At 44.5% G+C, this 24,001-nt stretch overlaps 1 protein-coding gene across 2 annotated transcripts in view; it reads right to left on the bottom strand.

The window, feature by feature from the left end:
- ITGB5 (integrin subunit beta 5) overlaps positions 1 to 24,001 on the bottom strand; it is a 125,686-nt gene that overhangs the window by 85,926 nt on the left and 15,759 nt on the right. For both annotated transcript variants that reach the window (XM_002758724.7, XM_054246253.2), the window contains exons 3-4: positions 13,745 to 13,949; positions 3,281 to 3,530 (exon numbers count right to left, since the gene is read on the bottom strand). In XM_002758724.7, coding sequence (XP_002758770.3) covers positions 3,281 to 3,530; positions 13,745 to 13,949 — 455 coding nt within the window. The remainder of the gene's footprint in view (positions 1 to 3,280; positions 3,531 to 13,744; positions 13,950 to 24,001) is intronic.

Below are 24,001 nucleotides of genomic sequence, written 5' to 3'. Positions count from 1 at the left end.
AGGTGCAACCGGCCAGCTGCAAGACAAGAGGGAGTGGTAGGAACTGTGGCAGCCAAACAACCTGTGCTCCAAGCCCAGCTTTCCCAGATCTCCTAGTTTTTCAAAAAAACCTAGAAATCCTAGTTATTCTCAATTAGATTTTCTGATTTAAAAAAAATGTTGGTAACTATCTCACAGTGCTACTAACAGAAGACAAACAAAGCACATGTATAGGCTGGCTCAGGCCCAGGAACAGCCAGATTACACCCCCAACAGTGTGCCCTTCTCTCCGAGGAGCAGTGGGAAATCTCTGAGGAGATGCAGGATGCTGCACTGCCTGGACATGCGGAGATAAAGCTCGGCCTCCTCACCAAGCCACACTGTGCCCCGCACTGCGTGTGCCTCCCAGCTTAGAGAAGAGAGCTTTGCATAACTCAGGCCCGAGGTTTCCTTCCACGCTCTCCTTCTTCACTGCACTTCCTGCCTTACAATCAGCTTCGGTGTGCCTTGTACTCACTGTCAAGAGTTTTACTGTCTGCAAGGGGGTCTGCCTTTGAGGGCTTAGGGAGCGAGCTCTGAATAAGTAATGTGTCATAACCTTGAATATTTAAATGCTGAGCGCCTGGAGCCAGCCCTTGATTCTCTGCCAGCTTCCAATCTAGAATCTGTCAGTGGATGGACCTTGGAAGAATGAAAGCGGGGACACACCGTATCTGTCTGGAGAAAGGGCCCAATTAGGACAGAAGTGAAAAGAAGCAAATAAAATCACTACTCCAGATGGATTGAAAAAGGCTTGGTGAGGGCTTGCATTAGGATGGTGCTGCTCCTGGTAAGTAGCAAAACTTCAACAAAAAACACTTGGCACCTAGACTTAGCTGAAAGGGGCTTGGAGACAGGATCAAAGTAATAATTCCTGTGACCACCTGTCGTCCGGAGGAAGCTAAACCCAGCAAATAATGACGCTTAGTGCCTCTTTGTTGTTAAAGAATTTGAAGTTTCATTTGTATTTAAAACTTTTTCTTGTGTTATTGTTTTTCCACCAGTGCCAGTTCCCAACCCCTGGAGAAGATCTAAGGCACCTTCTAGGAGAGTGCACAGGAGGGCCTGGAGGGATTCAGAGGAGCCCATGCCACCAACACACTGATGTGCTCCCATCACCCAGCCCAACTTGGAGCTGGGAGCTCTGAAGGCTACCAAAGAGGACTTGTGGAGAGAGGAGGGCTCAGGGGTTTAAGAACAGCTCTTTCCCCTTGGTGGCAACTGGAAGACCAAGAAATAAGAATGGTATCACAAGATGGAAGGAGATGGATCCCTGAGTTACTGCCTGGAGGGCTGCCAAGGAAAGTTGCTCAGTCTTCATCAGATTTTGCACAAGCAAAAACAAAAAATCCTTTCATTATGTTGAGCCACTGAGATTTGGAGATTGTACATTACTGCAGTATAGCATAGCCTACCATTATCCTCAGGTAAGCCCCTAAGGGATGGGGGAAGGGTGGTTTTTGGAGCAGGTATTATTACTTAGCCTAAGGTAAAGTATCTGTTGTAATGTGATTTGGATGAGGAAGAAGGCATTATATTAAATGGAAATGCAGGCTGGGTGCAGGTGGCTTATGCCTGTAATCCCAGCCAAGGTGGGTGGATCACCCAAAGCCAGGGGTTTGAGACCAACCTGGCCAACACAGTGAAATCCCATCTCTACTAAAAATACAAAAATCAGCCGGGTGTGGTGGCATGAGCCTGTAATCCCAGCTACTTGGGAGGCTGAGGCAGGAGAACTGGCTTGAACCCAGGAGGTGAAGGTTACAGTAAGCTGAGATTGTGCCACTGCACTCCAGCCTGGGTGACAGAGTGAGATTCGGTCTCAAAAAAAATGCACATGCAGACTCTAAAAGTAGCTTGTCTGTATTCATATTCCAGCTCTGCCCCTTGCTATTTGTATAACATTAGGTAAGCTTTTCTCTCTAGGCCTCAGTTTCCCCATTTTAAAATCTGGCTTATACTTACCTTAGAGACCTCAACAGACTGTTATGAGTTTAAATGAGATAATCCATAGAAAATATTTAGTATGAGGCTTGACACTTAGTAAAAACTTAAGTCTTAGTTGTTCCCTACTCTCTTTTGGACTTTACATCCCAAACCCTCACTAAAGTTAAATGTGGAGATGAGGAAGCAAAAGTTGGAAGTTGCCATTCACTGTCATCACTTGCATGATCTTGACATTTAAAGAAACTCCTGAAAGACTAAAAAGAAAAGAAACCAACCTAGTAGAGGTTGTTGCATGGGCTGAAGAATGCAATCCCCTCATACAACCACCACCCCCAACATGCACACAAACACCCCATGGCGGAGTCCACCCCCAACATGCACACAAACACCCCATGGCGGAGTCCACCCCCAACATGCACACAAACACCCCATGGCGGAGTCCCATTCACCAATCCTATTTCTTTTCATTCCTGGGCATACAGCTACACCAGTTCCCAGCCTCCTGGCTCAGTTCTGTTCCATCTAGTAGCATGTGGAAGTGGGCATGGCCAAAGCCTATCCTCCTATGCAATGTCCTCCAGGCAGCATGACCTTAGAAGCCATGTGTGGAAGATGGTAAAGCTGAAAGATGGAAGGCACTAGGTCTCCTGCTTGCAGGAGAAGTTGCATGGATGAAGAGACCCAGTTGGATTTGACGAGCAGGACTAATAAACTTCCAGCAGGTCTGACCCATGATACACTTTGTTGTTATAGACTTGTTGCAGCAGTTAGAGACACTTGTTTTCTAATAAAATGTCAAATCTTTTCTAGTTCAGGTGTTTGACTTATGTTGAAAAAAATGCTTACCTTTTAAACAGAATTTTAATTTAAATTTGTGAGAATAAGTTATACTTATTTATGGAAAAACAACAGGAACAAATTTTGAATTCATTTCTTCCAAGCATCTCTACCAAGTTACTGCAAGCAAGGGGAAAGTTTAAGTTGCCCTGCCCCCTGCCTCCCTGATAATCTGGGTCCATCACTCCCTAAGGACATTTTCTGAATTCTATTAATGTGAGCAAATGGTGCTGTGCAAGGCAGGCAGGAAAATCAAGGGGTTATGAACATTTTATCTTTGCACGCTTGTGATAGTTCATTCACTTATTCACATGTCAGAAAAGGAGAGAATGTGTGCTCATCATTAATCGAATTAAACGCCTAAGCCTGGCCACCCCTCCTAACCATGCCTTCCGTAATTCTTTCTTTGAGCTAAATTTTCCTGCGACTCTATTTTCCCACCCTGAAGTACCCAACAGAAGGGCAACTGGTCACTTACCCAATGCATGGATTGGTCTGGTACCTCGGTGCCGTGTAGGAGAAAGGAGAAATGTCCTTATCGACAAAAGACCCGAACCCCAACCGGAAGTTGCTGGTGAGCTTCCTCATCTCCTCTGCGAGTTTGGTGCCCAGATTCCGGATATTGTCCAAGTCATCCTTCATGGACAGGGAGAGGTCCATCAGGTAATACAGGTCCACAGGATAGTCCTCCACCTGGCGAACCTGCAGCTGGAAGGTGGTCTTGTCACCTGCACCAACAGAGCGGCCACGTGTGTTAGAGGCTGTGTGACCTGTTGAAGGCTGAGTGATGGGATTTGCTTTCAAAGCTGGCTTACCTCTTACTTTTCTTTAGTGATTGTGTACCTCCCACAAGAAAGATTTTGTTGGAAGTAAAGCACCTGAAGGGAATATGGTGCTGAGGATGGAGGCCTGGGTTCTACTTCCCAAACCTTGGGCTTAGCATTTCTTATTTTATTTTATTTTTGTGAGACAGAGTGTTGCTCTGTCACTCAGGCTGGAGTACAGTGGGACAGTCTTGGCTCACTGCAACCTCTCCCTCCTGTGTTCAAGCAATTCTCAAGCCTCGACCTCCTGAGTAGCTGGGATTATAAGTGTCCACCACCATGCCCAGCTAATTTTTGCATATTTAGTAGAGACAGGGTTTCTCCATGTTGACCAGGCTGGTCTTGAACACCTGGCCTCAAGTTATCCACCTACCTCAGCCTCCCAAAGACTACAGGCGTCAGCCACCATGCCCGGCCTGGGTTTAGCATTTCTAAGGAAACTCCTTAACAACCAGGCTCCTTGGTGGTGTTCTGTCTTCTCAGCAACAAGGACCCTTGGGTCATCAGCAGACAGTAAGCCAGACAATTTCATGGACACAAACTAGGTGGAGAGTAGCCCACCAACCACATACCAACTCCAGCAAAACACTCAGTGCGATGAAAATGTGTGTAAGAGAGATATGGGCCTGAGTGGGGAAGAATCAAGTTGGGGACAGAGATATGCAAGGCAAGGGAGGGCAGAGAAACAAAGATGGTTGTTTAAAATTTCCCAATGGGCAAAAATACACATGCCTATGCCATGTCACCTGTTTTTGTTTCTATTTGCCTCACCATTTACCAGACTAGTATTTAGTTTGGGGGGCATATTTGATGTTTTGGGACATCACAGTCACAACTCGTTATCATCAGAAACTTCATATATAAATACAGGAAGATGGATTCCAGATTCTAGCTCCATCAAAAAAAGAAAACGAGAAGAAAGAGAAAAGTCACCCTAGATTTGTCTACCAGTTACAATAAGACAGCCAACAGGCAGAGAAGAGGGGAGTTAATTCAGAGGAAAAGAACAAAGAGGAAAGCCAGTGTCTAGTAGGTGTGGTCTTTACTGTCTCACCCTATAGAGTTCAAAGAGAGGCTCAAGTCAGAGCAAGGACCCAGGCCAGGATAATGATCCTTTCTTCCCCCCCGAGACAGAATCTTGCTCTGTTGCCCAGGCTGGAGTGTAGTGACGTGATCTTAGCTCACTGCAACCTCCAGTTCCCAGGTTCAAGTAATTATTTTGCCTCAGAATCCCGAGTAGCTAGGACTACAGGCACACACCACCATGCCCAGCTAATTTTTGTATTTTTAGTAGAGATGGGGTTTTATCATATTGTCCATGCTCGTCTTGAACTCCTGACCTCGTGATCCACCCACCTCGGCCTCCCAAAGTGCTAGGATTACAGGTGTGAGCCACGATGCCCAGCCAGATAAGGATCTTCATAATTTATAAAAACAACTCACTGGCCAGGTGCAGTGGCTCATGCCTGTAATCCCAGCACTTTAGCAAGCAGGTGGATCAACTGAGGTCGGGAGTTCAAGACCAGCCTGACTAATACAGAGAAACCTTATCTCTACTAAAAACACAAAATTAGCCGGACATGGTGGTGCATGCCTGTAATCCCAGCTACTTGGGGGGCTGAGGCAGGAGAATCACTTGAACCCAGGAGGCAGAGGTTGCAGTGAGTTGAGATTGCGCCATTGTATTCCAGGCCAGGCAACAAGAGCGAAACTCTGTCTCAAAACAAACAAACAAAGAAAAAAATCAAATCACCTAGAACCAACTTTAAGGCTCAACTCATACCAGGTCATTCTATCTGCCTTGGGCTTATTAACCTTTCAGGAATGCCAAGAGATGTCCTATTTATCCTGCAGTAGAACCGTCTATACATACTTGAAATATGGATAGATTCTTTGTGTATTTAGAGTCACAACAGCAAAGGTGGCCTCACTTCTGCCCAGCGGGCCTACACCTGACTTGCCAGCAGCATCTCAGAGCAACCAGTCTTTCATCTCAAGCTGACAACTAGCAAACTGAAGCCTTCTTGAACTTGCAGGGAACTCAATCCTCCATGCTCCCTCTCCTCCTCCCACCAGGACAACAAGGCATGTTTCACTAACTAGACCATGAAGAATAAAATGATCAAAAGATTTTGGTTCAAGTTCCAGCTCTGTCCCTTAATAGGAGTGCAACTTGAGCCTCGGTTTTCTTGAAATATAAAATGGAACTAACAACAACACTCACAGCATCAGTTAAGCCTATGATGTGCTCAGGAGGGAGGGCAGTGTTTTATGAGCAGTACAGGCTTGCACAGATGAAGTATGATTATGATCATTACTGCCTGTAGCCAGTGTGGCAGCTCTGAGCCTGCTTCCCCTGACTTGTCTTTGTGTGTATTGTTCTAGGCGCCTAGGAATTGATGGAGTTTGAGTTGCCTATTGGTATAAGTCTACTTTTTAAAATCATCTGAGTCTGACTCAAACAGGAATGTTCAAGACTTTCTTCCAGAATGAATTCCAGATTGCTGCAGTGTCTGTCTCTGGCTCCTGTCAGACAGACACAGCAGGTCCTGCCAAAAGACTCTTTGGGTGCCACATCATAGTGAGGAAGGGGCAGGGAGGAGGGGAGAGTTGAGGAAGGGAAAATCTCTCCTTGGCCCTTGGGCAGATGACAGACCCCAGATGGACAGAGCCTGCAATCCTATCTCCTCCACCTGATGCCATGATCTTTTCGCAGGTCTTCTTCATTTTTTGCCACCTGTCTCCCCAAGTTCTCAGTTACAACTTATTTTATCCAGAATCTACTTCTACTTTTTTATGAATTCTAAGAAATTAACAGATGGGCATTTTAGAACCAGGAAACAAAGAATGGGCTTGGATTCTGGGAGGTGGAGAGGCATCTATGGGACAGAGGCTTGGAAGCAGGGGAGCTGGGTTTGAATCCAGACCTGGTCACAAGGACTTGGGAGAACTCAGGCTGCCTTCAACACACTGCTCAGTTTTTACATCAGTCAAGTGGGAAGGATATTAACTATTGTAGGGATTAAAGGAGATAAACACCACACAAATGTTCCTACACAAAGAAAACTTTGGCCTCCGTTTTCCCAAAAGTCAATTACTAAAGCAATTTCCTGTGAGGATAAAAAGAGAGATAGAAAATCCTGCCAGAAACTTGAATTTCAACAGCTACAGCTTTGAGCATATACATTTAACCCCAAATTTTCCAGACATGAAGGCAGAGGGAAAGAAGGTATGATATATAGGTCCCTTTGTATCCTAAGAGACTATCTATTCTGGAGCAAGAAATTTGGCATTACGTTCTAAGAGAAATTGATCAGTAAGAAAACACATATGCACATACATGTGCACACACACACACACACCCTTCCAATGGAAGGCTGCAGTTGTTAAAAAGAAATACTCTCCCATTTTTCCAGAAAGAGAGGGTATAAGCAAGATGATAACATCACTGATGTTCAGAATGAGGGTTTATTGCTGCCTCTAGTATGCTTGATTTTAAATGCCACAGACCCCTGAATAGGCTGTGGCAATGACAGAATGTTCTGTCAGCAGATCATGGAGGGACTGACATTCCTGGTCAAATCTGTGGCATTAAGTTTCCAGTGTACCAACAACTCCCCAAAAAGGGAAGCCTCTAACATTAGCAGCTTGAAGGTGAAGCCATTATTGCATGTGAAGTGCACTTTCTGCTGAGAGGAGGTCTGGGGTATGTTTTCCACCCTTGGGTACACTTCCAGAACCACACACGCTTAAGCACTCTCCTCCCTTCCAACCCTTTCCCGGCCACGCTGCTTTCCTGTGCCACCCAAGACTTTAAGCCAGTTGCCACCTCTTGCTGCCCAGCAGAGTGGGAAGCACTTCTTGCTTTTATGTGCCTGTCTCGGTCTCACCTGTCTCTGGTGACAGCATTCTAGCCCATGTGTCCTGATTCATGCTCCTCTGCTCCTTTCCTCTCCACCTAGGGTCTCTACAGGCTTGTGTACCCTGTGGCTATGCCCCTTCTCTTTGGGGCTGTTCCATGTAATCCCTGCCAGCCTCAGGACCAGGGGCAGGATCAGAGAAACAGCAAACTTAAAAGAGAAGCTGATCACCTGGCACCTGTGAGGTGCTACTCCCCAGGCAGCCCCTCTCATGTCCTTCTGGTTGTTCCTGGTTCCAGAGTACCCAGCTCCAATTGCATTTTGCAGAATCTTTGTACTGCTCAGTTTGTAAGTACAGATTCCTCCATGTAATCAGGCATCAACTAGCATTCCATCTGAAATGCATTTTTAAATCTTTCTTCTCTCTGCCCTCCCTTTAATAAAAAGTGGAAAGTTGGCTTTTTTCTTAGGTATATATTTCAGATGACAAACATTTCTAGAGGTGACTTGAGAATTCCAGCAAAAACTTTTTTTTTGAGACAGGGTCTTGTTCTGTCACCCAGGCTAGAGTACAGCAGCATAACCATGGCTCACTGCAGCCTCAACCTCCTGGGCTCAAGTAATCCTCCCGCCTCAGCCTCCCAAGTAACTGGGACTAAGCCTCCCAAGTAACCAGGCATGCACCATCACGTCTGGGTAATTTAAAAATTATTAGTAGAGACAAAGTCCCGCCATGTTATCCAGGCTGGCCTCAAACTCCTGAATTCAAGTGATCCTCCCATCTCAGCCTCCCAAAGTGCTGGGATTATAGGTGTGAGCCATGTGCCCAGCCTCATAAACTTTTTAAAACTTTTATTTATTTTTTCTTTCTTCTTTTCCCTCAGGTTTCCTGCCTTTAAGCCAAAAGCTTTTAAGACTTATTTTTGTTCAAAGTGTTAAGACAAAGTAGTACCTCAGCAAATAAAGACCCTTGCCATCCCAAAATAAATGCAAGTGGTTTTTGATTCCCTAGAAGTACTCTTCTGTGCTGGAAACTGAAAGAAAGAAGGGAAACATAAAAATCAACTCTGTTATAACAGGACTACAACTGAACAGAAAATTAGCACCCTGGTACATACATCATAAATGAGCAGACAGTTCTTCCAATCACTACAGCAGAAGGCAATGAGTATACCAGGATTAAATTCAGATCTAGAGCCTAAGTATTGCCTCGCTGGTCTGGAACAAGGCTGCCAGGCTGTACTGCACCCCCTCCCCACCTCAAAATTGTAACTGTTGACCGATAGAACCAAGGAACAAGTCACATGAAGAGATGATTGTTTTCTACAGTGTCTGCCTCCAAGCCCAGGGCTCTATACTTCTAGCTTCCTTTAAAATAACCCCTTATCCATTCATCATCAAAAGACTTTCTTCATCTATTTAAGCTATACACACTGTCACCCAGGGTACTTTATTGCAAAAACAATACCTAAAAATGGCTACTTCCAAGTAGAACCTGGAAGGAGACAGGAGGAAAAATATAGGGGCTGGCAGGAAACTTAAAAGCAACCAATTACCTGTAGTTTAGTTAATAGAAGTGTAACCATTTCGGTTTCCTGGTTTTGATACCATACTCTGGTTATATTAAGATGTTATCATTGGCTCAGCAGGGTGGCTCATGCCTGTATTCCAAACCCTTTGGAGGCCAAGGCGGGCGGATCACCTGAGGTCTTGAGTTCAAGACCAGCCTGACTTACGTGGTGAAACCCCGTCTTTATTAAAAAAAAAGAAGTTAAAAAGTTGTTATCATTGAGGGCAGCAGAGGAGGGTATATAGAACATCTCTGTGTTATTTTTGCAACTTCTTGTGAGTCTAAAATTATTTCAAAATTTAAAAAAGCTACCAATAAAGGGTCATTTTTTAGGAGGTTAAAGGATTGAGGCCAATAATGACTTTAATAAACTCTTCCTAATTGCTCAGTGTTTCAAAACCACCTTTAGCTTTTGACCACTCTCAATATGCTTTACTTTCCAGTTTATGTACTTTTTAAAGGACTGCACGATCTTTGTTAGGGATTTTCTAAGGTTCTTATCCTGACACGTAGTTTTCAGTATTGAAATAAAATGGAAAACATGATCCTATATTTACACAAGATCCTGCTTAAAGTTTGGCAGTCTTTCAAAAAGTTAAACATAGAATTACCACATGACCCAGCAATTCCACTCCTAGCTATAGAGCCCAGATTATTGAAAACATATGTACCCACAGTAGTGTGTACATGAATGTTCATAGCAGCATTAGTCATAATTGCCCAAAAGTATAGGATGTTAACTGTGGGTTTATTTAAAAAAAAAGAAAAAAGAATTGTCCCACAGTAGAAACAGCCCAAATGTCCACCAACTAAAACGTAGTATATCTATACATACACAGTGGAATATTATCTGGCCATAAAAAGGTATAAAGTACATGCTACAACATGGATGAACCCCAGCACTGGACTCTCCACGTCGACACCTTCTACAAGACACAGCTGCACACAGCACCCACTCTGTGGTTTTGGATAAACATAGGGTCATGGTTTCCATTTTATTTCTAATACCAGAAACCATATCATAGTGCTTAGCAGGAGATGTAGCTATGCCAAATAGGAATGATTTTTTTCTTTAATTGAGCATATGTTAAGTTTTATGCATAAATATGAATTGTATACAAACCTGGTCAAACCATTACTCAAATGGCTTGGTTTTTATTTTCAGACTGGAGCCTCAAACTCCTGGGTTCAAGGGACCCTCCCACCTCAGTCTCCCCTAGTCTTCCCTGTAGCAATGGCGTCTTACTATGTTGCCCAGGCTGGTCTCAGATTCCTGACCTCAATTGAACCTCTCTCCTTAGCCTCCCAAACCACTGAGATTACAGGCATAAGCCACTGCACCCAGCCTTCAAATCACTCTCTAACTCTTCTATGGGGGCTGCTGTAAAGGCCAGTTGATAATCAAGCCAACCATCTCTGCTCACACTCTCACCTTAACTCTGATTTTAAAACTGGTATTATTAAAGTGCTAACATCTTCGGATTTGTGTGATGCAACTCTTTCCTACGTTAAGTCTACCTAAAGAGTAAAGATTTGCCACCATAAGGGATACTTACTTCTTGGAGAGAACACCACAGGCTTTAAGAGCTATTCTAGATGACGAGTTCCAAAAATGTAAGCCAAAACCTCCCTCCACGATGACTCCGAAACTACCAACTCTTTGGAGGTGAGAATTCTGTCCTCATTTTCAAAGATTATTGAATGAAAATAGCACATGATTATAAATACATTATGATAATAAGTAGATGAAAAATATAAAGAGGTAAATAAAGGCAGAGGATACAGTAAAAATGAAAAATACTATTATGTTAAAGTGGATTATTTTCTGGAATTTCATGTTATTGTTATACTGTTACTACAGTAGAAAAAGAAGATACGGCATTCACATTAGTCAATACACTATTCTTATACAACACAGTGTTCCAATATATTGACAGTCTGCAACAACTCCGATATTCCCTTTAGGTCCAAATCCTTGACCCTGCGCCTGTGTTTACATAAGATATTTCTGTTTCCCCAGAGGACATTACCAACCATGTCTCCTCATAAGGGCTCAGGGCATAGCTGACATTTTAACTTTCTTTCTGTTTTTTTTTTTTTTTTTTTGAGAGGGAGTTTCGCTTTTGTTGCCCAGGCTGGAGTGCAATGGTACAATCTCAGCTCACTGCAACCTCTGCCTCCCAGGTTCAAGCGATTCTCCTGCCTCAGCCTCCCAAGTAGCTGGGATTACAGGCATGCTCCACCACACCCAGCTAATTTTGTATTTTTAGTAGAGATGGGGTTTCTCCATGTTAGTCAGGCTGGTCTTGAACTCTTGACCTCGGGTGATCTGCCCTTTTTGGCCTCCGAAAGTGCCGGGATTACAGGCGTGAGTCACCATACGTGGCCTCGGCTTACTTTTTTCTACCCACTCACACAGCTTTGTAAGAGTTCCCTTCCTTTTCCCTCTCAACTTAGTATCTCACCAAACAAAAAGGCTGAGTGCCGCTTCCAGTGAGAAGGTTTGCAAAAGTCCTGGGCCATCTTACACTCTTCTTTTGTTTCTCATTTTCAAGACAATTAAAACAGACAAAATAAAACATTTCTCAACTATATGATGACTCAGAGCTCTTTAAAGACTCATGGTGCAGACCACACAATGATAGCCACAGCAACAACAATGAGCTTCACTGAGTGCTTACCACATGCAGCACTGTATTAAATACAGTTTTGAGGTACTGAGCACCCCCAGTCAAACCTCCATCTGGTACCCTTGGCCATTGCTCTTTGAAAACATAATTTTAACTTTGAAAAGTTCACTGATACAAAAAGTCCCATTTAAGCCTCTGAACATGCCTGTGAGGAACAAAGGTGACAAAGACCCTAAGATGCTGAAAGATGTAGTAACGTGCTCAGGGCCTTGGAGCTAGGGACAGAGCCAGAGCTAGAACCCAAGAGAGCCAGCCAGATCCATGATCTTTCCACTGCTATGAGGTGCTCTGGAGGCATAAACCATCTACATAAACCATCTACAAACAGTTATTGTCAATGGTTTCCTAGACCATGGGATGGAAGAAATGGCTAAAACTCAGTGAAATGTGAAAAAATCTGCCCCTTCCCAATAGTGTGATACTTTCCAATTTAGCCACATGCACATACAACCTTTTGACATTGCGAGGCTTCTAATATCCAGAATATTAGATAATAAAAGTGATGAACTAGAAACAATCATGGGTTTGTGGTTACAAGACCTGGGGCTGAATGGATTCACCACCAACTAACTAAGAGACCTTGAGTAGGTTGTTTCATCATGTGTAAAATGAGAGCTACCTGGCCAGGCACAGTGGTTCATGCGTATAATCCCAGCACTTTGGTAGGCCAAGGAGGGTAGATCACTTGAGCTCAGGAGTTCAAGACCAGCCTGGCCAACATGGTAAAACCTCATCTCTACTAAAAATACACACACACACACACAAAGTAGCTGGGGGTGGTGGTGCAAGCCCAGCTACTAGGGAGGCTGAAACAGGAGAGTCGCTTAAACCCGGGAGGCGGAAGTTGCAGTGGGCCAAGATTGTGCCATTGCACTCCTAGCCTGGGTGACAGAGCGATACTCCATCTTGGGGAAAAAAAAAAAAAGATAGCTACCTTAAGGTAGGTCAAGTGTTTAGCACATAGTAGATGTGCAAAACTGTTTCTTTATATTACATTATAAGTAATTATATTACCATTTCCTTATTTTAAGCAGCTCTCAGGCTTGCAAGGCCCCAGGGTCACAAAACAAAATATCTCCACTCTAAAAGTGTGCTCTTTCAGAATGCTACAGACTCAAATGGAATTTGCTAACAGGAAAAAACACTTTTTCCTAAAAGTAGCGTGTTTCCTGAGCAAGTTGCATTCACTAGAGAGTATATCTACCAGCAACCTCCTAGAATAAACCACAGCATGATTCACAATAGTCAAAAGTTGAAGCAACCTAAATCTCCACTAACAGATGAATGAATAAACAGAATGTGTACACCCACACAATGAAATATTACTCAGCCGAAAAAGGAATGAAGTTCTGACACATGCCAAAATATGCACAAACCTTGAAAACATTACACTTAGTGAAATAAGTCAAATGTCAAAGGACAAATATTGGACGATTCTACTGCAGGCAGGTACCTGGGTTAGTCAAGTTCAGAGTAGGACAGTAGAGTGGGCAGCCACCACACCTTGAATGACTGTAATTTCTACCATCAGTTGCTTCCTGATTTAAACAAAATTAAAAAATAAAAAATAAAGTAGAACGCCAGTTACCAGGGACCAAGGGAAAGAGAGAATGAGGAGTTAATGTTTAATGGGTATAGATTTTCTGTTCAGGATGATGAATACGTTCTGGAAATAGATAGTGGTGATGCTTACACAATATTGTGAATGTACTTAATGCTGCTGAACTATACACTTAAAAATCCTTAAAATGGCAAATGTTATGTATATTTCACCACAATTGTTTAAAAATAGCAAAGATATTCCTCTGTCCATAGAAGGCTATCCACAGACACATTGATAAGAACATACTCTGCTTCCTGAGGTCTGAGCCTCGCCTCCCCATCAGCATCTCGCTCCAATCTCAGCCTGGCCTGACTCATTGCCCCATTAACAAGTTCCACCTCACCCATGGGCCCTCCTGAGCCCAGAGCACCCAGCCCTTACTGTGGGCAACTCACCCGGCCGGAGGTTCACGGCAATCTCCTGCGGCGTCATCTGAATGACATCCCAGCCTGCGGAGCCGGAACCTTTGCTGCTGAGGGGCAGGCTCCGCAGGACACGGGAGCTGCTGGCTGGGCTCTCCATCTGGCCTCCACAACCATTTCTCATAAGGTTTGCCCTCAAATCACACCGAGAGATGACTGACCGTGGGCTGCCAAAGTCCTAGGCAGGGAAACAGAGGAAGAGAGCAGGAGGTGGTCAGGATGTCTCCAGAAAACATCTCCATCCAGCTCACCTTAAATTCTCTACATTCCATTTTCATTGTCTGAAAATGGAGGAAATGGTTATCCCTATCCCAGATGCCTCACCAAATATTGTAAGGATTAACTGAGCTGCTGTATATTAAGGATTTTGTAAACTGTAAATACATAAGAAAAATGTTCAGTTTCAGGCCGGGCGCGGTGGCTCAAGCCTGTAATCCCAACACTTTGGGAGGCCGAGGCGGATGGATCACGAGGTCAACAGATGGAGACCATCCTGGCCAACATGGTGAAATCCCGTCTCTACTAAAAATACAAAAAATTAGCTGGGCATGGTAGCGCGTGCCTGTAATCCCAGCCACTCAGGAGGCTGAGGCAGGAGAATTGCCTGAACCCAGGAGGCAGAGATTGAGGTGAGCCAAGATCGCGCCATTGCACTCCAGCCTGGGTAACAAGAGCGAAACTCTGTCTCAAAAAAAAAAAAATGTTCAGTTTCATTCTTATTTTGATGGTTAAAATGCTCCTAACTGCCTACATGATTAGCAAGGGAAATGGAAACGATCAAAAGTTGTATAGTTAAATTTATTAAAAAGTTGCTATATATTGCTGGGTGTGGTGGCTCAAGCCTATAATCCCAGCTACTTGGGAGGCTTAGGTGGGAGGATCACTTGAAATCAAGAGTTTGAGACCAGCCTGGGCAACATAATGAGACTACATCTCTAAAAATAAATAAATAAGTAAATGAAATAATATATAGTTAAACAAATAAGATGACATATAAGTGGCTGAAAAGTCTTACCCCGGGCATTCAAGAATTAACCTTTGAGCTGTTCACTCATTATCTTTTCAGCCACTGGATGCTAAATCATCGTTCAGGAGAACAACATGGCAGTACAGGTCATATCCACTGACCTAGTGCTCTACTCCAAGAAACTTCTTACAAGAAAATCAGCCAAAGAGAAAGGAAGCATTCTATGTGATATCTATTATAATATTATTTATAATATAATCTTTAAAACTTGCCAACCTAAATCCTTACCATAAGAATAACATAGCATATCACTTCAATAGATGACAGTCATTACTAATAATTACGGGGTTTAAGAAAAAATTTAAAACATTTACACTAAGGAGGAAAAAACCCCAGAATATAGAATTATATTTATTAGAATTTGAAAGAAAAATTTTAAATGAGGTGTTACAGTAAAGGGACGAAAACATTTTTGCTTTTATATTTGTTGTTTGTATGATAATGACACACTGATAAAAAAAAATCTTTCTTTGGGTTTGGGAGAAGCTGGTCATCAGAATGACCCAACCTCATTTGGGACACCAGGAGTTTAAAGTATTAATTTTAAAATGAAACACTATACTTTGTTATAAAACATGAAGCCTCCCAGGTCCTTTCCGGCAGAAGGGATTTTAATGGCAAAGCAAGCCCAGGCTTCTCTCTGAGCACCTTTTCACTGGCGAATGTGAAAAACAAGATCACCCCCTCCGGCAGGCAGGAGGCCAGTGCTGTCTTATGAGCCTTCATGGAGGAGATAGGACACTGATCTCCTCCTCTTCCCTCAGGAACACTTTGCCAGAAGCCTCACGTGAGTCAGCATCCCTTGACCACTTTGTTAGAAGCCAGACTGCTGGCAGAGGCACAAAAATCAGAGGAATGCACCCTCCCTCAGGGTCTCAGATATCCTGGAACTACACAATGCCCTTTAGAATCCTTGTAAAATTCAAGACAAAGAAGTCAGCCTGGTGTGGTGGCTCACACCTGTAATCCCAGCACTTTGAGAGGCTGAGGCAGGAGGATCATTTGAGCCAGGAGTTCAAGGCTGCAGTGAACTGCGATTGTGCCACTGCACTCCAGCCTGGGTAACAGAGCAAGAGCTTTTCTCAGAAAAACAAAAGACAAACACAAAAAAGAACAAGAAGTCAAGAAGACTCTGCAGTGGTTTTAAATAAGTAAAACCGGATGTATTGTCCTAAGCCTATGGTATGTTTGTTTGTTTTCTAGGTGTCCTTTTTTTTAAGTAACAGTTTTTTATTTGTGCATTAAATCCCTGAGGATCTTGCCTGTCAACAACCTCCAGGACTACACCATAAGTGGCTCCATAAACACTTGTTGTGGAACAAGATTAGAAAAATGAGTTTTCTGGCCAGATATGGTGGCTCCTGCCAGCATTTTGGGAGCCTGAGGCAGGAGGATCGCTTGAGCTCAGGAGCTCAAGTACATATATATATATATATATATATATATATATATATATATATATATATATGTACACACACACACACACATACACACACACACACACACACACACACGCACACATATTATTCTGGCCTTAAATTTAAAAGCAGAGCTTTCCAAGTGGGGTTCCAGGTGGTCAAGCTTGGCTCTGATAGATCAGTTCTAGTGAAGCAGAGAGAAAAGCACAGCTGTTGGGGAAAGGAGGGGTAACCACCTGAGGCCCTACCAGTTTGGGTCTGCTGTCTTGAGCTGTCTGAAGTAGATGTCTAATTAGGTTTCCAGAGCTTGAAGAGCACAGGAGCTTGCCTGCCCAGTGCTTACTCTGCTAGTGAACTTCTGAATTTCTCACTGGCAAACTGAGCCCTGCAATCCAGCCCCTGTGCTCTGAGGAGCTGACTATACTTGGCCCAGTTCTGTTTGTCAAGGTGCACTTGTTTTGATCAGTCCAGTGCAGCCCCACCACCAGGATGGCAATGGAAGCACGGTCAGTCTCAGAGTGATGGGAACCCCTGACACTCCTCCTGCTGGTCTGGACCAGCTTATACTCTGGAATATACCAGGGCAAGGAGCCAACCTGCTTTACCTAAGCAGGAGGCAGGTACACAATTCCATGCCTCCTGAGATGATCCCCCACTGCTGGGATACCTGTACTGTCAGTGAACTTCATCTGAGCTTCCCAACATTCTGCTCAAAGAGATTTTTGATGGACACTACCCATCATTGATGAAGGACTTGTACAGGGCCAAATGTACCTGCTGGGACCATCAGGAGACTTAAAGCCCAAATCATATTTCCCAGAACTGAAGAACTGAGGCAGCCAGGTCAGTGCCAATTACAACCTTAAGAGTGTTGCTGGCTTCCCCAAGTGCACACTGTAGCAGCTCTGAGGCTTCTTTATCCTCTAGGATGTTTGGAGAAGGCCTCTTCATGCCCTTCATTGGTAGCAGCTTTCCCATGTTTCTCCTTAAAAACATTCTTCAGCTGGGGTTGTGATAAACCTCAGCTCCAAAGCACCCGAGGCTTCCCTGAAGTTAGCTGCACCAGCAACAAGAATCATGGGCTCCTGCACTGTCCTCTGGTTGCCAGTGTGAAAACCACCGTTAATCACATTAAAGCTGCAACATGCAGGGTTGCATTGACCTCAGAAGTGCAGACCAAGTGAGCAACATGATGGTACAAAGGGACTCCCATTCTCAGCAGCTCCAGCCTTGGAGACAGCAAGGGACACCCCATATGCCATGTGGACCAAAGTGAGATTTCTTCTTAGTGCCGTGCATCTCTATCCTCTATCATCAATGTCAAAGTTCGTTTTCTTGCTACCTGGGGCAGGCTAGATGGCTTTACTGATGTGCTCAACAACTTTGAGATGTCTTTACCTATATATTGAGTCCTGTCATTGACCCAGAGATCTAGGGACTCAGAGCCACTAGCTGAGGCACCATGAGGCATAGGAGCTCTGAGGGTAAGGCAGCTACCTCAATAGGAGAATTCCCCCAGGAGGTGAAGATCTTTTTTACGGAGTCTGAAAAATAGCTGTGACTAATTTCTTTTGATTGATTTATTTTTGGCTCAATAAGGAAGGAGTAAGCCATGACTGATTTTTAGCTGTAGGTTCATGTAGACCAAGAAAAGGAACTGAAAGTGCCGCAGACCTCAACAGAGGGAGATGGGCAACAAACCAAGAGCTTCATCTCTATTTCGTGTTTTCTTTTCTAGGTAATTTTGTTTTTATTTTTATTTTTGAGACAGTCTCACTGTCACTCAGGCTGGAGTGCAGTGGTGCGATCTCAGCTCACTACAACCTCTGCCTCCCAGGTTCAAGTGATCCTCCTGTCTCAGCCTCCTGAGTAGCTGGGATTACAAGTATGTGCTACTATGCCTGGCTAATTTTTGTATTTTTAGTAGAGACAGCATTTTGCCATGTTGACCAGGCTGGTCTCAAACCCCTGACCTCAGGTTGGCTGCCCAAAGTGCTGGGATTACAGGCGTGAACCACAACTCCTAGATATTTTAATCTTGAACAAGGATAGACGCATATTTAAAGAGAGAAAACCAAAATGACAGAGACCAGGTACATATCTTGTAATGACTAAGACCTTCAAGGTACACAAACATAAATCAAGAAAATGTCCCTTAATCCTTAATAGTTTAAGGTTTAAAAAAAAGAAAATGTCTTGATACCTATATTTCTAAGCTCTGAATTCAATAAATACAGACAACTCAAATCATGAAGCCTTGGAGAAAAGGCAGACTCATGACTTAGAAAATCTTCCTTCCTCAGCTAATTAATGCAGGAACAGAAAACCAAATCCCACGTTTTCACTTATTAGTGGGACCTAAACATTGAGCACCCAAGGACATAAACATGGGAACAACAAATACTGTGAAATACTGGGGCGGGGCGGTTATGGGTCAAAAAACTTCCTGTTGGGTACTATGTTCACTACTTGAGTACAATATCCCCATACAACAAACCTGCACATGTACCCCCTGTATCTAACATAAAAGTTGAAGAAAAAGAAAATCCTCCTCACATGAATGACATCCTGATGTCTGAGTGTGTAAGAGCTTCAGATCCCAGAGACCCGACATTTGGACCCTCTGCCAGGAGTCAGACGTAGCAAGTTCCAAGGGGAAGGGCCCTTGACTGCATCACCTGGTGCCATGGCCTGGCTTCCACAGGTGGGGATCAGAGGTCCACATGCCTAAGTTCACCCAAGAAGTCAAAGTTCATCTGGTCCAGGCTTCTTGGGTCCACATCCAGTGCTCTTTGCCACATGTGCCTCCCATCTTAGCCAAGGCCACTGCCAAGTTCACAGCAGAAAACAAACTTTGGGCACACAGATTCCATCCTTCTGAAGGCAGTATTTCTCTGCTGCCCAAATACACAGATCTGTTACCTACCAAACAGGAGGGATAAATATCCTCTTGCAGAGAACAGGGATAGAACAAGGATAGATGCATATTCTACAGGTTGAGGTACGGAGGGGCCTCAATCCATAGAAAAGGAGGGGGGACTTTTCTACATCTCAACAAGGAAAAATGGAAACTAGCTCCAGGATGGGCTTCTAATGGGACACAGCACAACGGCTTGCAGATGGCCCTATGCTCCACGCGGAAGAGGTTACCGCACACAAACAAAGCACTGATCCCTGGTCTCTAGAAATGCCCTCAACAAACTCTCCAAAGGAGAAAAGCAACAGAATGAGAACAGAAACCTGAAGCATCCTGTGCAGCTTTTTGGTTTTTACTGAGAGACTGGGTCTCGCTCTGTCACCCAGGCTGGAGTGCAGTAATGTGATTGCCACTCACTGCAGCTTCAACTTCCCAGGCCCAAGTTTCTTCCCACCTCAGCCTCCCAAATAGCTGGGACTACAGGCACATGCCACCATACCCCACTAATGTTTTAATTTTTTGTAGAGACCAGGTCTTGCTATGTTGCCCAGCATGCTCTAGAACTCCTGGGCTCAAGCACCTCTTGCCTCAGCCTCCCAAAGTGCTGGGATCACAGGTATAAGCCACCAGACCTGGTCTTTTGCTGCCTTTAGTCATTAAGTGGTAAGAATACTTGTTAGAACACTGGTGTTTGCAACTTACTGTAAGCCACCATGCTCGCTCACTCCACCATCACTGTTACATGGAGGGTAAGATGAGGTTTGCTACTTATTGTAACAATGTAACACCTGACTCCGTGTGTGTGTGTGTGTGTGTGTGTGTGTGTGTGTGTGTGCATGTGCATGCGCGCGTGCGCGCACGCGTATCTATTCCCTCTCAAAAACAAACAAACAACAACAAAATATATACATATATATGCATGCGCCATGTTGGCCAGGCTGGTCTCGAACTCCCGGGTTCGCCTGCTTCAGCCTCCCAAAATGCTGGGATTACAGGTGTCAGCCATGACACCCAGCTCCCCTATATATTTTTTTGCTAATCAAGATCTCTTTTCCTGCCGTCAAGGCTAGTGCTCAATGGGTACTCAGCTGCCCAGCATCATGGCCAGGGCATTCAGGTTCCTCTATGCCGGACCAGACATTACATTATTTGAGTGCCTACTATCGCTGAAGGCTAAAACTCTAAAAAAGTGAAGGTGATTGTTTTGGGGGAAAGGACAAATTCTTGTTTGTTTCTGAAACAGAGTAGAAGATTTGAGAAACTGTAGGCACTTGAACAAAAGAAACCCAAGCAAGAAAGGAGGCAGGTATGCCCAATCCCTTTGATGAAGAGGGAAGAAACAAACTAGTAAACAGGCAGAGAGCCCAGGGGAGAAGTGGACACAGGCGAGGAGCTGGCTTCTTGCCTAGGCTAACCTTTCCGGCTGGGATACGGCAGGGTCTGACCACATGACCAGCCAAGCCTGCAGCCCCAACTTAGCAGAACCCTCAGGGATTTGAGGGCAAGGTAGCTGATGACAACCAAAATGTGTACCAACAACACACTGCCACATATACTCCCTGCCTGGGGGATGGAGAAATCCCTCTGCCAGCTTTCAATGGACTCATTTAATTCATAGAACAAATCTTTTATGAAGTGTCTACAGTAGGCCAATATTATTTCTTTCATTTAGTCTGACCACAAGGAGATGTTCTTTAAGGGATCTATAGTTTATGTGAGCTGGATTGAATATTGATTCTTTTCATTTCAGTTGACCCATCTTGCTTCCCAGCCTCTCAGCTGTCTCCCTCCTCATGCTCCTACCTCCAATCCTACTGATGCTTCATTTCTTATTCTCCACATCCACTTCCCCAGGCAAAGACCACTCACCCCAGCCGAGGCTTCACTAGACTTCTGCCATGCCCAACCCCATTTCCACTCATCGAAATACTTCAGTCCTCATTGTTCTTCTCCCTGTGAGATTTCAGCTCCACCGTGGTGGCCTTGCCTAACCTGGTCCTCTCCCGGATTTCACAGCAGCTGGTACTGCCCACTGCCACACCTTTTCACAGAGCCTCATATTCACACCCTGAAAACCTCCCAACCTCTACAAGCCCTAAGTGCAATCTCCCTGCCTTTGCCTCCTCACTTGCTTTCCCCAACCCTGCTTTCTGTTCTCACAGGGAGCACTCGTCCCTCAGCCTTGCCCACTTCTCTCAAACCACTGTCCTCTTGCAAGTGACACGAGCATAAGCTGCCAGTACGCTGAGCCCATTCTCCCTTTCTTCTGGGGCACAAAGCAAGTCTCCCAGTTCTCACTGCACTTAGGCATTGCCATGTGACTGGATTTTAGGCAACAGTGTGAGTAGGAAGAATGTGGGCAACCCCTAGGCCCTGCCTTGAAAGCATCTGCACACTCTCTTCCAGGCACATTCCTCAAGACAACTGACTGGGTTGTAAAATTTACAATCTTAGGGTGAAGACAAAATATCCATTTTAAAAAATGATGGATAAAATAGATCATAAACTGCTGGGGTTTGTGTATGTTGATATGGTTAGGCTTTGTGTCCCACCCAACTGTAATCCTTATAATCCCCATAATCCTCACATGTCAAGGGAGAGGCCAAGTGGAGGTAACTGAATCATGGGGGTGGTTTCCCCCATGCTATTCTCTTGATGGTGAATGAGTTCTCATGAAATCTGATAGTTTTATAAGGGGCTCTTCCCCGTTTACTTGGCACTTCCCCTTCCTGACACCTTGTGAAGTTGTCATGTCTTCTCTTCCACCATGGTTGTAAGTTTCCTGAGGCCTCCCCAGCCATGCTGAACTGTGAGTCAATTAAACCTCTTTCCTTTATAAATTACCCAGTCTTGGGTATTTCCTTATAGCAATGTGAGAATGGACTAATATATATGCATCTTAAGCTGTGCTGTACAAACAGCACCACAAGTGGCTGAGAAGTTAGCTGAGAAACAAATGGCCAAGGCTGTCTAGAACAAGGCAGGGAGTATGTTGCAGAGAAGCAGGGGTGGTGTGGACAGGCCAGGACAAGCAGAGGACCACACATCCTGGTCTCAGAGTAGTGGAGAGTCTGGCAACTCTGGACATAAAGGCAGAAAGTAAGTCTGAAACTCTGGACATAAAACCAGAAAGTAAGTCAGGTAAACCATGGTGAGAAAACAAAGGCAAGAGGCCAGGCACAGTGGCTCACTGTCTGCAATCCCAGCACATTGGGAAGCTGAGGAGAGAGGATCACTTGAGCCCAGGAGTTCAAGACCAGCCTGGGCAACATAGTGAGACCTGTTCTCTACCAAAAATTAAAATTAAAAAAATTTAAAAACTGTCTGAGTGTTGGGGGATAGGCCTGTAGTTGCAGCTACTTGGGAGGCTAAGGTGAGAGGATCACTTGAGTCTGAGAGATTGAGGCTGCAGTGAACTATGATCACACCACCGCACTGTAGCCTGGGCAAGAGAGTAAGACCCTGTCGAAAATAAATAAACTAAATAATTAAAAATGAAAAAAAAAAAAGAAAACAAAACCAAGAGAGTTAGGGCTGATGTGGCACAGAGCCAACTGAGAGAGAACCAGCGAGAGCACCATGCAGGGGGTTGTGGGGAAGCACACGGGTGAACTCACACATGGTATCTGTGGGAGGAGACGGAGCCAGGAGCCGTGGAATTAGGTTACAAGGGATGTGAAATGCAAGGATAAGGAGTCCCCATTTCCACCTCAAGTAAAATAGGGGGAAAATGGGATCTAGAGCAGGGGAATCCCCATGGAATGTGCCACGGGATTCATCCTCATAGTTGGCAACCTGGCCCTCACTGGCTGTCTCCTGGGCAGCAACACTCACTATACACACACACCATATGCTCATTACTTCTTTGATGATGTCCCGGGATATACAGTTGAGAAGGCACCCAGCCACACTTATTCTGTCTTGCTAAGGGGCTGGGTTGATCAAAACCATTCATGGCCAGGTATGGTGGCTCACGCCTATAATCCCAGAACTTTGGGAGGCAGAGGCAGGCAGATCACTTGAGCCTAGGAGTTCAAGACCAGCCTGGGCAACATGGTGAAACCTCATCTCTACTAAAAACACAAAAATTAGCCAGGTGTGGTGGCACACACCTGTAAGCCCAGCTACTCAAGAAGCTGGGTAAAAGAATCACCTGGCCTGGGAGGTTGAGGCTGCAGTGAGCCATGATTGTACCACTGCATTCCAGCCTGGACACTGAGAGTGAGACACTGCCTCAAATAAAGAAATGAATAATGAATAACCATTCCTGAACTCTCCTAACCTGGCTCTCTAAAACATGCTCTGGGGAAAGGTCACCCCCAAAGAAGATGGGAAGCTGCGTTCCACGGCAGGGATCATAGGAATTTCTCTGGCTAAGAATGAGGCTCCTGATGAGCAGAGAGGAAGCCCAGTGGGCTGGACAGGGAGCCCAGGTGTGGGCTGGGGTGATAACAAGCTCCTAGAGACACGTTCATTTACTGTCAGCATCAGGAAGTCTGACTTGTGGAAGTACTAGCACAAGGAAGGAAGCTACTTAAAGTAAAAATGGATCCAGGCTTCTGGATTTTCTAGCCACATCTCACTAGAAAATACTCATGGATGACAGTGGCAGCCATTCAGGAGGCCCAGCTAATCAGCCCCATCCATAAGTCCTCTCATGTATCTCATTTTACGCTCCCAGTCACGCTGGAGGTTTGGAACTGTCATTTTCATTTTACATATCAAGAAATTAAGAGTAAATCATGGCAAAGCTGACTGAAACTTTGGTTTTCTAAATCCATGTCTTTTTAACAGTACTCTTTTATCAAATACAAATTCCTGCCAGATTCTTGGCTGGATACTGAGCATCCAAAACGAATAAGACACTT

Source organism: Callithrix jacchus, chromosome 15 (genome assembly GCF_049354715.1).
Source record: "Callithrix jacchus isolate 240 chromosome 15, calJac240_pri, whole genome shotgun sequence".
NCBI classification, from domain to species: Eukaryota; Metazoa; Chordata; class Mammalia; order Primates; family Cebidae; genus Callithrix; species Callithrix jacchus.
This window is presented reverse-complemented; position numbering and strand designations above follow the sequence as displayed.